Source organism: Agrilus planipennis, unplaced genomic scaffold (genome assembly GCF_000699045.2).
Source record: "Agrilus planipennis isolate EAB-ADULT unplaced genomic scaffold, Apla_2.0 scaffold11, whole genome shotgun sequence".
NCBI classification, from domain to species: domain Eukaryota; kingdom Metazoa; phylum Arthropoda; class Insecta; order Coleoptera; family Buprestidae; genus Agrilus; species Agrilus planipennis.
In genome coordinates this window covers 867437-883239 of record NW_020440736.1, presented here as the reverse complement: position 1 = coordinate 883239, position 15803 = coordinate 867437, and the positions used below count along the sequence as shown (strand labels likewise).

At 32.8% G+C, this 15803-nt stretch overlaps 3 protein-coding genes and 1 long non-coding RNA gene across 5 annotated transcripts in view; all 4 read left to right on the top strand.

Annotated features, from left to right (window-relative positions):
- The window catches only part of LOC108733792, a 118093-nt gene extending 115567 nt beyond the window's left edge, over window positions 1-2526 (top strand). Inside the window, exon 3 of the mRNA XM_018465101.2 lies at window positions 1515-2526. Within this exon, the coding sequence (XP_018320603.1) occupies window positions 1515-2402 (888 nt within the window). The 3' untranslated portion in view covers window positions 2403-2526. The remainder of the gene's footprint in view (window positions 1-1514) is intronic.
- Window positions 2527-5850: 3324 nt separating this feature from the next.
- Window positions 5851-8596, top strand: LOC108733813 (alpha/beta hydrolase domain-containing protein 17B). Its single transcript, XM_018465134.1, has 3 exons — window positions 5851-6654; window positions 6844-6976; window positions 7174-8596. The coding sequence occupies exons 1-3, from the start codon at window positions 6011-6013 to the stop codon at window positions 7255-7257; spliced, it is 861 nt and encodes a 286-aa protein (XP_018320636.1). The 5' UTR covers window positions 5851-6010; the 3' UTR covers window positions 7258-8596.
- Window positions 8597-8928: 332 nt separating this feature from the next.
- LOC108733812 (protein phosphatase methylesterase 1) lies at window positions 8929-10812 on the top strand. The gene is made up of 6 exons (XM_018465132.2): window positions 8929-9120; window positions 9177-9354; window positions 9406-9515; window positions 9571-9873; window positions 9933-10315; window positions 10380-10812. Exons 1-6 carry the CDS (start codon window positions 9077-9079, stop codon window positions 10529-10531), a joined length of 1170 nt encoding a protein of 389 aa, XP_018320634.1. The 5' UTR covers window positions 8929-9076; the 3' UTR covers window positions 10532-10812.
- Window positions 10813-14342: 3530 nt separating this feature from the next.
- The window catches only part of LOC108733774, a 6187-nt gene continuing 4726 nt past the window's right edge, over window positions 14343-15803 (top strand). Inside the window, exons 1-2 of one of the 2 annotated variants that reach the window (XR_003232205.1) lie at window positions 14343-14508; window positions 15219-15294. This is a non-coding gene — a long non-coding RNA (uncharacterized LOC108733774). Of the gene's footprint in view, window positions 14509-14534; window positions 15164-15218; window positions 15295-15803 lie in introns of those variants that run through there. The other variant, XR_003232204.1, reaches the window with a different exon arrangement.

Sequence of the window (15803 nt, the reverse complement as noted above, 5' to 3'; positions counted from 1 at the left end):
AATTGGAATTTTTCACACACAAGCCTTGCTATATGAGCTCTCAAAGCATATAAAAATTATACGGCTTAAATGTGAAGTTGGGTGCAAAAGAATACAATTAAATCCTCTGTCGGGAAAAAACGAAATGACTTTCCGAACAACCCTATAATATCTCGCAAAGATATTTGTAACTAATTACCTACCAGTTTATTTGTTGTAATTGAACCTATTATTTTTTTTTTTGTAAGTTTCATTGATGATGATGATTGACGTTTATAGAGAACTGCGTGTAATTTTTTAATTAAAAATGTAAAACTTATTGGATGATAAATTAAAAGATTGTTACCAATTAATTAACTGTAGAATTAAATAACGAGTTAAATTGAAAGTTGACGAGTAATTATTTATTAAAAATAAATTGTTGTGAAAGGGGCAATGTCATTTAATGCTTATCATTACAATCACACTCTCCAATTAAAGCTTGCTGGCAAGACGGGAATCAAAGAAACATTAATTTAGTACTGATGGTATTGAATTCTTCATGGGTACATCCATCAGACATATGTCGGCATACTCGTTCCTTTTTAACAGTCAATGAGAATAGATTTAATTGTAAATATTATAATTTATACTCTTTATTATGTTTCCCTTTTAAATTAGGTTTGTTTAATGTTATAAATGAAATCACTGATTATTCGAACGAAATGCATTCTGCCTGTAAGACTCTGCTTTTCCATAGTAGGAAGTGTTAACGTGAGATAGTGATAAATTTTTCGTTTATTTGTACGCATTGTTATTACTTCACACTTACCAGTATGTATTGTTCGGAGTGTGCCCAAAGGTACAATTTATGACAGGTGCACTAGCTAACTTCTGAATAAGTACCTGTTTGCAGGGGCGCAACAAGGGGGGTCCACGGGTGCCCCCCGATTGGGTTGGGCACCTAGTCAATTCCAGTCGATTCAGATAATAAAACCCAACTTGAAAGTTCGGTTCAAATAGTTCAAGCTCGTAAATGAGCAGCCGAACTCGGTCTTTTCAGCTTATACTCACCCCGCAGTATATAAATACTTATAGTATTATGATAGGTACCGAGCGGCATGGCCTAGAGGTTTAGACCATTGCTTAGCATTCGGGAGGACGCCGGTTCGATTCGGGGTCCGTCTGCCTTGGTCCAAGTTTTTCTGTGGCTTCCTTGGATCACTTAGGCAAATGCTGAGGCAGTAATATTCCAATAATCTATCATTCTCTACTGTCTTCATTTCGTCCGTCTCATCTTTCTCACCCGAACCACCACCCACCCATTCCCACGATTCCTGAAAGCAGTCTAAAGAGAGGGCCTTTCGCCCTACCTTCCGGCGTAGTCCAGAGGGACTGTCCGCCCACCAGAATTAGAGTGACTGGTGGGAATGAAACACCCAAAAGTTTTTTTTTTATGATGGGAGCACCCAGTCAAACCGTAAAGTTGTTGCGCCCCTGCCTGTTTGTGCGTGTAATTAATAGCATTTTGTCAGGATTTTCTTCTTTTGTTTCAGAGGGAATTTAAGGACGAATGTGTCTTTAACGAAATGATCGAGCAGCATCACTACAATACGTACTCGTCAGCAAAGTATTCGAATGAGAAAAGAACGCTTTATCTTGCTCTAAACAAAAGAGGTCAGCCTCGCAAGGTGATGTTGAGGGCGCGTCAGCAATTGGGACGTCTTTCATCGTTCACTCGCGTTTTAACTCGCGCCGTTTCCCCGGAACGTGCGGAGGAATTGCACCCCCTGCGTCATCACGGAGGGCACATGTGTGCAGTTTCCCCAACCATGGAGTCGGCGACTCATACCCACCACCATTATCATTTATCGTCTACCGTAAATCCACCGACGTCGCATCTGCCACGCTGTCGAAAAAGGAAAAAACGAAAGAAGAAAAAACGGAAATGTCCTCCCGATGGCGCGGAGAGAGGAGGACAACCAATGGCGTCGTGTCCGAAAACGCACACGCAGATTTCCCATCAATTGGAAGAAATACCCGTTAGAAACAGTAGCGTTAATATTAATAGTAGTAAGTGCGTGCCTGGAGACAGTGATGAGTGCCAAAGAGTTGATGTGACTGAAAAAAAGAGGCAAAAGACTAAACCTGGTGATAAAGTGACATTAAATAACGGTGCTAAAAAAAGAAAGCATCCGAAAGGTGCAAAAATAAAAAAAACCTTTTTGCATGGAAGAACGACATCATCTTCGACAAGTAGCACAACAACACCTATAACAACAACAACAGCAACAACGTCTACTACAACAACCACGACCTCCACGTCACCTAGTCCTTTGGAAGAAGCGTCGCTGGACGAAGATTATGCGGGAGAATCGACAACATTTCTGGAATACGAATATTCCACCGTAACTGACAGTGCGGTCTTCCCGCAACCCGACTGACTATACACCTCACCAAATTCAGGTGCTGATATCCTTTCTCCTTTATTTATTTCTACTATTTATTGTATTTTTCAAGTTGTATATAGTTGTCTACATAAGTGAATATACCTCGCCGTTAATTTTATTACTTTTTTCTCTTCACTCTCATTCATTCACAAAAAGAAAAACTCAATACCCTCTACATTTTTGATAATTTGTGTTTTCTTTAAACATTTTGAAAGTATAAAACACACAGGCAGAGAACTCATCAAACTGTGCAGTAAATTAAAACAGACGTTTTCCAACAACTATACAGGTAAGTGTTTTATTTTAATTATCATACTTATGCATTTTAATTGTACAAAAATAGTAGGCGATAACAAAATATTTCATGCATCACTTTACTAATACGTTCGCGGCACATAGCGGTAATTGGACCTCAGCTTAAATGAATAGTTAGGCCCAGACGTTTCGTCGGCAACTGTGACTTCAGTTGTACTGCGTTGACAGACGCGCGGCTGTTACTGTCGAAACTTCGAGGTACAACCTTCGTCCACGTTGTCTACACAGTATCACTGAAGTTGTCAGCCGCAGCTTCTGACGAAACGTCTGAACCTAACAGCCCGAATCGTAAACCTATCATGGATTCCGGCCGTGAAAGCCTATGTTCTTATATAGCAACTGGGCTGATACTGTCTGTATATGTAAATCAGACAATAGCTGTCCCTTCGACTCAAAAACACAGGTGAATCAACAATCTGATATCTGATAAAACAGACGACTTAGTCTATTATTTACCTCGTCCCCACAACTACCATTCTATTTACAGCAAGATAAGCCGAAGAAAGAACTTAAATTGAGACGAAATGACGAGGGTCGAGGTTGATCGAAACCAGAATGGGCCAATACGTAAGTATTATAAAAAAATCTAGGACTTTATTGCTCTAGTCGTGACAAATGTGTCGCTATTGGTTACAGCAATTCAAACCCAAATGTTTTTTTTTTTTTTTTGGGGAATGCATTTGCATTTTAACCGTGGGGTCGAGTATATATATACGCTCATATGTACAGAATTAAATTAAAATTCTTATATTAGAACTTTATACGTATATGTATTAAGGTATATTGCACGTTATGTCAAAAGTATCTGTTGTTTTTAAGGCCTAATTTTCTCGTTTATTTAAAAAAAATAAAAATTTTCTTTTATGCTAAACTGATTATTTTAAAGGAAACAATTTTGTGATGAATTACAGTAATAAGTAATTAAAGTATTTTCTTTTTATTTAACGCTTTTAGAAAAAAGTGCAGAGTACTTGCTAAATTAAAATTTCAATTAACAGTTTTTATTTGGTTGAATTTTATGATATTTTAGTAACTTTATATAATCGGGCAATTTATTATTAGGTACACGATAAAAATAATACGTATACATTACGTCTTTGTAATCTCCTGATTAGTGTTCACGACCTAGTAACATAATCATATGATAATGAATCGATGAAGCTACCAACTAGAAGAGAAAATGATAATTGAATTAATGTTTTATATTGCTGCTTCCTTTTCATGAACTATTCAAAAATTTCGTACTAAAAATTATTACTAAGAAATAAAAAACACCACGTCCCATGTCTTATCTTTTTAATAAAAGTGACTTTCATTTATTAAAAAAAAATTTTTAGGAAATATTATTTGCCCCCTATTGCCTTATTTAAAGCATATATATTTGGTGATCATAACGTGTATTTTTGCTTAATTTTGAAGTAATTGTTCAGCTATCAACATTTTTATGTCGCCTTTTTATAGCTCATTGTTCCATCCAAAGTTCATTACACTTCTCATTTTATTATTAAGATATGCAAACGACCTTCCCACTTGCCTATTTTATATTAAGGAACCTCCGAAAAAAACTGTGGCAATTTTCAATAACGCCTGGAATAATAAAAAAGAAATATTATTAATTCAAGTGTTTTATCGGTGCCTTGCAATTTATGTATATTGCAAGTAAGAAATAATAAGATATGATGGTGTTTGTTTATCAAGGAATTTTTTGGCATATGCTGTGATCTTATGATGCATAAAATTTCAGCAAATCAACGTGATGCCTTGCCCCACGTGCTCTAAAAAGTTTCGAGCATGGGATTTTAGAGTTGGCTAATTTTGCGACAGTAATGTCGAATCAGTTTTATTCAGGAGAACATGTACTTTCTCACGTAGTCAAACAAAATATCCTACTGTGACGTAAATTGCGAATAATAATTTAACAATTTCCTAAACGTGGGTTCGAAATTAAACAAACGAACTGGGTAATGATGAAAGTTAATTCATAAGCGTAACAAGAAGCAGTAATGTGACATGACGTTTATTGGAACGCATCGAATAAAATTTTTAAGGTTGTTGACGCTTTCATTTATGCAATTGTTGACGTTTAATTCAGCTAATATTTTTATTGTTTCACAGTTCCGTAAATTGGTATGTATGTATATACATATATTTGTATGTGCACACTGTAAATTCATCTCGTTATGTTAACATCGCGTACATATACAGGGTGTACATTATGATTGCGTCACTTACACTTATTTATCAATCATTGAACCTGCTTAAGGACAACGTAAACTCGACAGTAAGAACACATATTAAATTATTATTTTTGAGTAAATTACTTGTCATGAAGTAGGTGAAATTTTACAAATTACAGGTCATGATTGATTGTGTTCGGTTTTATTTGCATGGTAAATACATATAACACATCAGTATTGTAACAGTAAGTAAGGCCAAAGCTAACTAATAAAGATAATTATAAAAATTAAACTAATAAACCATTTTTTTGTTTCCAATAATTTGATACAAAACTCTACAATTATTTTAATATACGATAATCAATAATAAACTAGGTAGTACTTATTATCATACTCTTGAAAAAGTATCGTATGCCAAAACTTGAATCAAGCTATTGCAAACATGAAATGCAGTTTCATAATTATCTAATCGCAGAATAATTACAAGCTATTAATAAAGACAACTAAATTTATTTAATTGTATGTCAATATACATAAAAATGTTTTTACGAAAAGCCTAATAGCGCATTCGAATTGTAAAATTATTGAGTTAAGTAATTTGAAAACGTAAAACTATTACTCTCTATTAGGAAGATGTGAAAGCTGGAAACTGTGAATTTATAGGTGAGTGTAAACAATGAGTGTAGTTACCTACATTTGAGATTGTCTAAAATGATAATCAGTCGAACGCTGTAGTCGTTAAACAATAGATAACTTTAACATTAACTGAAGCCATCTATCTAAAGCTATTGGTAATTGTAGCAATATAAAATTATAGTATAGTTACCTATAACATGATTGCAAGTAGCCATCTCACGCTAACAATCTAAACTAGTAGTTGGAAAACCCAATGATAGAGGTCTATCATTTATTTTGAAAGTAATCTGCCGTTGTCTACAGTCTCATGAACCTGTGAATGTGAATCAACCAGTCAACCAGCCTTTCAAATTCAAAATGGCGTTGTCAACAATGAACGTCAAAGTTTCACTATTTTAGTTGTTGTTTAAATAATTATTGTAGTTTGTTTCTCCTGTTTTTTTTTTAAGTTAAAACGTTCATATTTTATTTAAAATGAATGGTCTTAGCTTTAGTGAATTGTGCTGCTTGTTTTGTTGTCCACCGTGTCCTAGTAGAATCGCTGCTAAATTAGCATTTTTACCTCCGGAACCAACATACGATTTCCATGCAGATGGTACTGGCAGATATACGCTAAGTCTAACTGATAGGGCTGAATGGCAGTACTCCGAAAGAGATAAAGAAAATGTAGAAGGCTTTTTCACTAGAACGAATCGTGGTAATAGAATTGCTTGTTTATTTGTTCGATGTAGTAGTACTGCCAGATTTACTTTACTGTTTTCACATGGAAACGCAGTAGACTTAGGACAGATGAGTAGCTTTTATTTAGGATTGGGATCCAGAATTAATTGTAACATCTTTAGTTATGACTACTCAGGTTACGGTGTAAGTGCTGGGAAACCTTCTGAAAAAAATTTATACGCAGATATTGATGCTGCCTGGCTTGCTTTACGTACTCGGTACGGTATTAGCCCTGAAAATATTATTTTATATGGGCAGAGTATTGGTACAGTGCCTACAGTTGATTTAGCCTCAAGATATGAAGTAGGAGCAGTTATTTTGCATTCTCCTCTAATGTCAGGCATGCGAGTTGCATTTCCTAACACCAAGAGAACATGGTTTTTTGATGCCTTTCCAAGGTAAAGCTATTATAAGTTTACAACATTTAATTGTATCAAAAACATCTACTATTTCTTCCCATTAAATGCAAAAACTTTTATTTCTTAATTTTATAATGAGAATTTGTTAATTTTATAATTGTGTCTGTAAATTAAAATCGTGTGGAGTGTATTTAAAAATATAATAAAACTTATTTTTATGCTTTTCAGTATTGATAAGGTGCCTAAGGTGACATCCCCAGTTTTAGTAATTCACGGTACTGAAGATGAAGTAATTGATTTTTCTCACGGACTGAATATATTTGAAAAATGTCCCAGAGCTGTAGAACCTCTTTGGGTGGAAGTAAGTAATATATTTGTTGATGTTAAATGGTGCAGTAGCAATAAGTTGCATCAAATCTTCGAAGATATAGCAGAATTAAAGGTTTTCATGCTGTAGATAAACAGTCTTTTATGTTTTCAATACGTAATTACTATGTTTTATGTGAAAAATAAAGAGAAAGTAAGCCTGTGTTGATATAATAAGGAATATAATTTTAGGGCGCTGGTCATAATGATGTAGAACTTCACAACGTTTATTTAGAAAGACTTAAAAAATTTGTTAATGTTGAATTAGTTAACTGACAACTACTTAATGGAGAAGATTGCACTGTCAGTTCTGGAACATCCAGTTCGGCCGGTGAAAAATTGCTCTAGCACGGGGCCGCGGGTCTGGCATCTAGTCGACCCGCGTTATCTTCTCACTGCCCATCACCTCATCACGCTCTGCGTGCTCTGTCTGGTATTCTAGCTCGTGCAGAACGTCAGTGCAGTAGTGCTCAAAGTTCACCTCGCCCACGGCATTTACCGCCTGCTAAAGTACAGTCTCTGCCAATGTGTAATGGGACTGCTTTTGTTTGCTCCACTAGTTGTGGTTGTCCTATTCTTGAGACGACTTGCTAGCATTAGTGTAAATAATAGGGATATGGACCTACTTTTTCAAATGAAAAAAGACAATCCTATAAAACTTCTCTTCCCTTTCCTGACCATTTTGCTACATTTTTATTATCTCCCATGAGTTTTCTGAGTGATGCGATATTCACGTTTTAATCGTTAAAAAAAGACATTCTATGACCATTTTCGAGTATGTGTATATGAAATAGTTAACCGTTTTCTATTTTCGGGAAAAAATTAAAATAAAGAGTGTATGGAATGGACGATTAAGTCGTTATTACACCAATCAAAGATTGTAATTTGTGGTTGAATGAATGAATTAAATATAATCTGGGTATCAAGTTGTTGCTTATGATGGACTGCTTTTCCACATTTTCCATTTTGCTAAAGTGCACTGTAAATAAAATTAACTTTAATAATGTGGATTGCAGCATTTTACATCATTTGAGTAAATTATTGTTTTTAGTACATAATCTGATGTGTAATCTGATGGATAATGAAATATATTGCATTTTTGTAATTTTTACATGTTTAAATCTCGATGTATTGCAACAGTTTCTCAACGTAAATATTTCTATTACCTAAATTTTTTTCTACACAAAACGCCTAATTATTTTGTTATTTGTCATATCCATAACTGTATTACTTACATATCATTTAGAAATGTTCATGCGTTGAGTAATATGTTTGCATTTTGTTTTTGATATTATAAATTGAATACAATTTTAAACTGTTTTTTTATGCATATTCTGAGTCGATTATTGACATGTAAGATATAACTGCGTTTATTGTTTAACATTTTATTAAACAGTACATGATAAAAACGTGCTTGTTATGTTTTAAAATTGAGGAATTAAAATTATAAGAAACATTTACCGTCAAGACTTATCGACGTAAAAAATAAATAGGAAACCATTAGTAGGGAGTATACTTTAATTTTCTAAAGTTGTTCCTTATACTTATTTTTAAAATTCACGATTAAAACTGTTAAATTATTTCATCTCTTTACTTATTGGCATTTATAAAAAGTAAAAGTAAGTAGTACAATGAAAGAAACTCACTAAATATTTGTATTGTTCATGTGTAAAGTATGTTATTTGGAAATGATTTTTTTTTATAATCTTACAATTTAATCCATGTATAATATGTTTAATATAAGTTACACATTAGCATTTACATGTAAATATTCATAGTAATTTTTTTTTACGATTAGAATTTTTTAACTAAATGTATAAGCAGTGGTATCTGTTATTTAAATTTAACCGCGCATATCTTTGTAGTATATGATTGTTAGCCCATTTCTTTACGGTCATGTATCCACATCTTATCTATAGATTTATATCAATTTATCCATAGATAAAGTTTATCTTTCTATCTAGTGATGGCACCTGCGTAACGTCAATTAGCAATTTGGGTTTCTTGTAATGGTTTTTATTTCCAAACAACTCAAATGAATATTGGAAATTAAAGTGATAATAACAAAACAAAAAGTGAATTTGACTGTGTTGTGATGTCTAATTTAAGAAAAAGTGTATTATCCTGGGGTCAAAAAAAGTAAGTGCAGTTAATGTATAAACGGTTATAATGTAATTCTACAACACAAATTTCAGATTTGCGGCGAATGCTAATGATTATAGCCCGGTAAAATGGTCAAAATATTTTGTCAGTCAAAAGGATGTCTTTATTGGCAACAATAAGTTTCATGTTTACACAATAGGAGAAAATGGCCCTCTGTTGGTCTCAATACATGGTGGTGGATATTCTGCCCTTACATGGTCATTGTTTGCCGTATGTAAATGGTAAGTAGGATTTGACTGTTTGTAATCCTTGAATTTTTAGGAAGAAATAATACACAGAATTGATTGTCAATTAATAGCAATTGACTTGAGAGGCCATGGCAGTACAATTACTGAAAATGATGAAGATCTTTCTTTGGAAACATTAGCAAAGTATGATTTACCTTATTAATATATTAATTAGTTCTATAAACAATAAAAATTTTAGAGATATAACAGATGTTCTGTTGACTTTATATGGAGAGTCTATGCCTCCAATTATTTTGGTAGGTCACAGTTTGGGTGGTGCTGTAGCAGTTGAAGCTGCATCACTTATCAATGCAGCAGGCGTTTGTGTGATTGATGTAGTTGAAGGAACAGCTCTTGAATCTTTGTCATCAATGCAAAGTATTTTACGTGGACGCCCATCAAGTTTTAAAACTATTGATGATGCTATTCAGTGGAGCTTCAGAGGAGGACAAACTCATAACTTAGAAGCTGCTCGTGTATCTATGCCTGGTCAAATAAAAAAGTAATTGGACGTTGCTATAAATTTTGTATTTTTCTAGAGCAAATTATGTGTTTTTGTAGTGTTAAAACAGGAGTTTTGGCTGCTGAAGATGCTGAAATTGAGAAAGTCATTCAAATTGATGGTCCACCTAAACAAAAAAAAATGGTTCATCAGCGTTCTGCTGATGCAATAGATGAAGAAGTAGAAGATGAAATTAAAAGTAGTGATCAAGGAAGTAGTCACAAGCTTCCTCCAGCAATTTCCTCAAATGGTAATGATAACTTCAGGCATCCTTCAACTAACAACTATGTATGGAGAATTGACTTAAGCAAAACAGAACCGTTTTGGACTGGATGGTTCAAAGGATTATCACAAAAATTTCTAGATATTCATTCTCCAAAAGTTCTGCTTCTTGCCAATATTCATGGTCTTGATACGTCTTTAACAGTAGGTCAGATGCAAGGTGAGCATTCATAATTTTTTAGCAATATATTGATTTGTGTAAATATAATACTTGTTTGCTATAGGAAAATTTCAACTTCAAGTATTGCCAAGATCAGGACATGCAATTCATGAAGATCAGCCTCATCATGTTGCTGATATTATAGCTGGCTTTTTAGTGAAGCAACGTTTAGCTGAACCTAGAAATGGGTTCACACCACATATGCCTGCTTGTTAAATAACTTGCAGTACATTTAGAAAATGGATACAATTTTCTGGTTTAGAACTTATTTATTTTTGTATTCACTTATATAAATATTGGCTTGACTGTGTAACTATGAAATATTAATAGTATTTAATGTAAGCAACCTCCTCTTCTTTTTTGAAATTAAATCATGTTAAGGAGCATTCTATTGACACGTCGGCTCTTTTCTTAAAACTAATGTAATTTTCATAATTAAATTAATATATTACCTACTGTTAAAATAAATCTGTAATTAAAAATTAACTTGAATTGTATATTGTTTTGTTATTTTAAATTTTCTGTTGCTGTTATTTGTATTGATTTATAGTTCTTTTCTAATTTTTCAGATGCTACAACTGTCTACTTAGTATACAGGAAAAGAAGACTGAAATTTGTAGTCCAAGAAAGAGTCCCGTTTAATCTCGTAACACTGGAGGTACATGCTACATTGATCAATCACAAACTAATGCATTTATTGTGAAAACGTAAGTTCTAATTATTTCTATTTGTCTCTAAAGACAATATATCTTAAGGAGCTCTATGATTTGACTTAATAATTGCCAATTTTTTTAAAAAATGATTCAGCTGGATCTCTTGTATTACGCTATATAATAAGTATATAAAGAGGTTGTTTACTGAGGAGTAGATTACCCTCTTTTTCTTCTTTTCGCCTTCTTTCTCTTTCTCGTAAGACATAGTCTTGTTTGTAACTGGTTTTTAAGATCTCAGTCTTAACTGCGATGCAGAAGTCCAGCTCTCATACCACCTTTTAGGTAGTCTGCCAGGAGGTCTTTTTGTGTTGGGTTTTTCATCATTTGCCCATTTTACCCATCCGTTTTCTTCCATTCTATATATATGTTTTCTACAAAATCGCCATCTTACTCTTTGGAACCATACGACATCCTATATTTGAAGCTCCTCTCTTATGGTCTCGCTTCTTACCCGATCCCTTAGTGTTACTGCTTTAGTCGATTTTAATACCTTTATTTCTGTTGTTCAGCTTAAGCTTTTTGTTTTCGTCATTTCTGCCCTCGTTTCTACAGCGTAAGTTAGTACTGGTCTCACCACTGTCGTATAGATTCTGACTTTACTTTCAGTGGTCATGTATTTGTTTTCTAAATTGTATTTCTCAAATATCCGACAATTCTTAAGGCTTTGTTCGCTTGTGTGCGAGCTTCCTTAATCCAATCTCTGCGGCTTGATATTTCCACTCCCGGGCAGTTACATTTTGTTGAATGGGTTTGTCATACACTCTCACTTTACATCTTATTGAATCTCTTGATATGACCATGGGCCCTGTCTTTTCTATAGAAATCTGTATATTAAATCTTGTTGCTGTTATTTGGAACTTGTACATAATGTTTAGCACAGGCCTGACGCTGGAAGCTGCCTGAAATTTTAAAATGGTGTGGATGGATAAGGTATAATGATTGCAGCACTCTTTCTTCAGTATTCCTATCAGCGGCGTAGATTAAATATTTAAAATAAATATCTGAAAGCTTATTTGTGTATCGGTTCCGAGTGACTTACCCAAATAGGTCATAAATGGGCAAGTATCTGCGCGACCGGTCGCTAGCTTCCTTCGTCCAGCCTGTAAGTCATCGTCATTTTCGGCCAGCAATATAAATCGTCCGCATAAAACAATATTTTCATTGATTTCTGTCCTATCCTGTATCCTCCTTTGATTTCTTTCACGCTTTGTGTAATTTTATCCCTGATTAGATTGAATAGAGTAGGTCTTAAACTGTGTTGTTTGTCTTATTCTTGTTGTAATTGGTATTTCCGCTGAATCTCTTGTTGAGTTTTTATTTTTGGCTTGTTGTTCTTTTTAAGTTGTGCTATTGTTTGTGTATAATTTTTTGATAAGGCCTTTTCTTGTAGAATATCTACAACATCGATCAGCTACACTTTAATCAAGCTTTTTCAAGTTCACTATACAAAAAAATAAAGGCTTGTTGAATTCAATCGATTTTTCCACCGTTGGTCTCAGTATGATAATTGCATCCATCGTCGATTTATTTTGTCTGAAGCCTTGCTGTTCCTCACTTACAGCAACTTTGTCTGTTAATTTTATTGTAATAATTTTAGTAAATAGCTTGGTCGTACTATTTAATAGCGGATTCATTCTGTAATTTTCTGGATTGTTCTTTCTTCCTTTTTTTATAGATTGATATGGTGATGCTATTTTTTTAATTCGTTGGTGTTCTTCTGGTTGTAATTATTTTGTAGTATAAAGTAGTTAACTTTTCGTCCGGTTTTGTTTCTTTGTATTTTAGGAATTCGTTCGACATTTAGTCGGGACTGGGAGCTTTCCTTCTTATTAATTGTTTTATTAGTTTATGAACGTCTTCTTGTGTTATCTCTTTTTACGTTATCTCGACTTATGTGTTGTAACGTTCATGCATTGCACTTCCTCAACATAATTTTTAAATTTCTCGTGTAGTAATTTTCCCACTCCGGCTTGTGCTTTTGTCTTCTTGCAGAATAAAATGTAATTTAGCAGATTGAGTTCCTGTCTTTTTCAATTCGGATATTACACATATTCCAACTTCCAATTCACGTTAGATATATCCATATTCGTTTTTTCTGTCTTATTGAAATACAAGACTGCACGGTTATTCTTACCCTTCGCATTGGGCATTACAAGTCTCAAGCAGTGGTATGTGACAATGATATATTTTAAATATTTATTAAATTCAATTGTTTTGCCTAAAATGCAAATCAGTTTTTTTGATAAATTGTCCACGGATGGTATAATAACAATTTAAATGAACCACGATAAAACGGTATACATTCTGAAATATTGAATAAAGATTTAAAAAATATTGGCACGAATAAAAAAAGAATTAGCAATGATTCCAAATAAATATTACTATCAATTCATAAAAATTAAGAAAAGAATTGATCCAATTGCCCTTTTCTTTGATTCACGACCTAATCATATTTATGTAATTTTTGGACTGTTTATTCTATTCGTTTTCTGTTAATAAGATTCAAGCATTTAAAAATTTATAATTGCCACTTTAAATGTAAGCACTTTTCAAGAGAATATCTGTTGAAACTACAACGTAGACTTTATTACATGTTTTATGACCATATGCATCTGACATGAGAATTCGGTTATCTTATTACATGCCTGGTCACAAATTCGAAGAGATCAGGACTAATAAAGATTTATAAGCATTTAAGTTAGCTAAATTTTTGCTTTGAAATTATACGGATTACACACATCATATGGATAATAAATTAAAATTAATTAAATTAAGTCTTTTATTTAGAACGAAAAATTGCTCCACCTAAATAAAATCGTATATCCGCGCTTGCTTTGGGTAACAATCGTTTGTTACATCCACTTAGTAATAGGATATGCAAATCTATTATAATTGAAATCATAACATATTTAACTTTCCAAAAAAAGTAATCTAGTGAGATAGAAAAGAAGTATTTTAACGAACAGGACTATTTAAGCAACTTAAAGGGGTGAAAAGTGTTTTATTTATCAATAATCAACACCGACGTTTCGCTTTTGGTGTAACTATAACTTATCATGCAAGTGACCTTAAAATTTACCCCGAGAAAAATTTTGCCAAAAGCGAAACGTCGGTGTTTATTATTGATAAATAAAACACTTTTCACCTATTTAAATTGCTTGAATAGTCCTGTTCATTGGTATTAGGGGAAGAATTACGAATATGAAAAATTTTGTCAAAATCGTTTTTACAAAATTTTGATTTACAAATGTTTTAGCGGATAACCATTATTTAGACACTACTTACAGCTGTTAATATCATATGCATTCTGTGGTTGTTATAGTAAGTAGCCTACAAGCCTAGATGTAAAAGCATAGATAATAGATCTACAAAGGGTAAAAGTAACCATAAAATTATTTATGGCATAAAATTCGAAATGGTTTTCGCAGTTTAACGTATTATATTTATCAATTTTTGTTTCCTGATGGTTTCTTGCTTGCGGTATGTTCTCAGCTTTCTCTTAAAATATGTTGACTAATTATAAACTCTTAATAAATAAATTTACATAACTAGTCACAAAAAATCATTGGTTTTTCAAAATTACTGTAATCTTTACACATTTTCCATAAATTTAAAAAATATTCATTAATAATTTCCCTTGAAAAACGTACTTTAGAAATATGATTTTATAAAATTTTCAAAATTAAAATGCAAATTTTCCCACTTTCTACAGGCAACCATTGAATGATGAAGTTAAAACATATTATAATTCTAGTTTTAAGAAGAAATTCATATTCGTTAGTACTATTTAAATGTAAAATTGCAACATTTTTTAAATATTAGCATTCTGCTTGTAAAATAAAGGAGAAATTTCTTATGTTCTGTCAGTTCTGTACATAAGGAAAAACGATTTTTTTTTTTAATGAATGTGATTGCTAAATGGTGAAAAGTAGCATCTACACCAGGGAAAGTAATTATTTTGTCCAGCATCTCGTGAGTGTCGGTCCTGAATTACATTATTTTTTTCATTTACATTACGATTGGACTATAAACAATATTCCTTTTGTTTCACCATTCCGAATAATTTGCCTATGTTGGAAGTTACTGCCATAAGAATATTTTGGATTGCACTTAAATATGTATAAAGATAGATAGGGTAACATTTTTTCTTAACTTTTTCTTATTACAAAATAAAATCATTATTGTTTCAGCACGTGCACGTAGCCCCTTACGGAGTTTTACCTCAGTGTTTTGAGTTATTGATCAAATCAACACTACATTGGAAAGGTAGAAATCATTTTTTCAACTCTTCTTTAAATTTAAAATTCATTTCTCCCTTTTAAACGAGCTGATAGTACCAAAATATTATAAAAGTTGTTATGAGGCAATTGAAATAATTAAAAAGTAATAGGTAATCGTGGCTAAAACTGACTAGTGAATATTTTAATTTAATAAAGGAGTTAGCTGGACTGCTGTATCGATGATGGGAATTCTCTACAGTGCAGTGGGTTGCCTATACGAAAGATAAAAGGCTTATTAAAACTATGCATTATATCTTACTATTTATTATGTACAGACCTGACGCTCTAAGCTGGCGGAAATTTTAAAATGGTGTAGCTGTGCGGTGTCAACAGGCAGTTTTAGTTATAACAATTGCAGCCCTCTTTCTTTAGTATTTCTATAAGGGGTGTAGATTAAATATTTAAAAGCAGGGATCACTTTACAAAATCTAATTGAAAAAATTAACTTATTCGGTTGATTTTCTTGTTGTAGATATTTAAAGTTTATATAAAAAA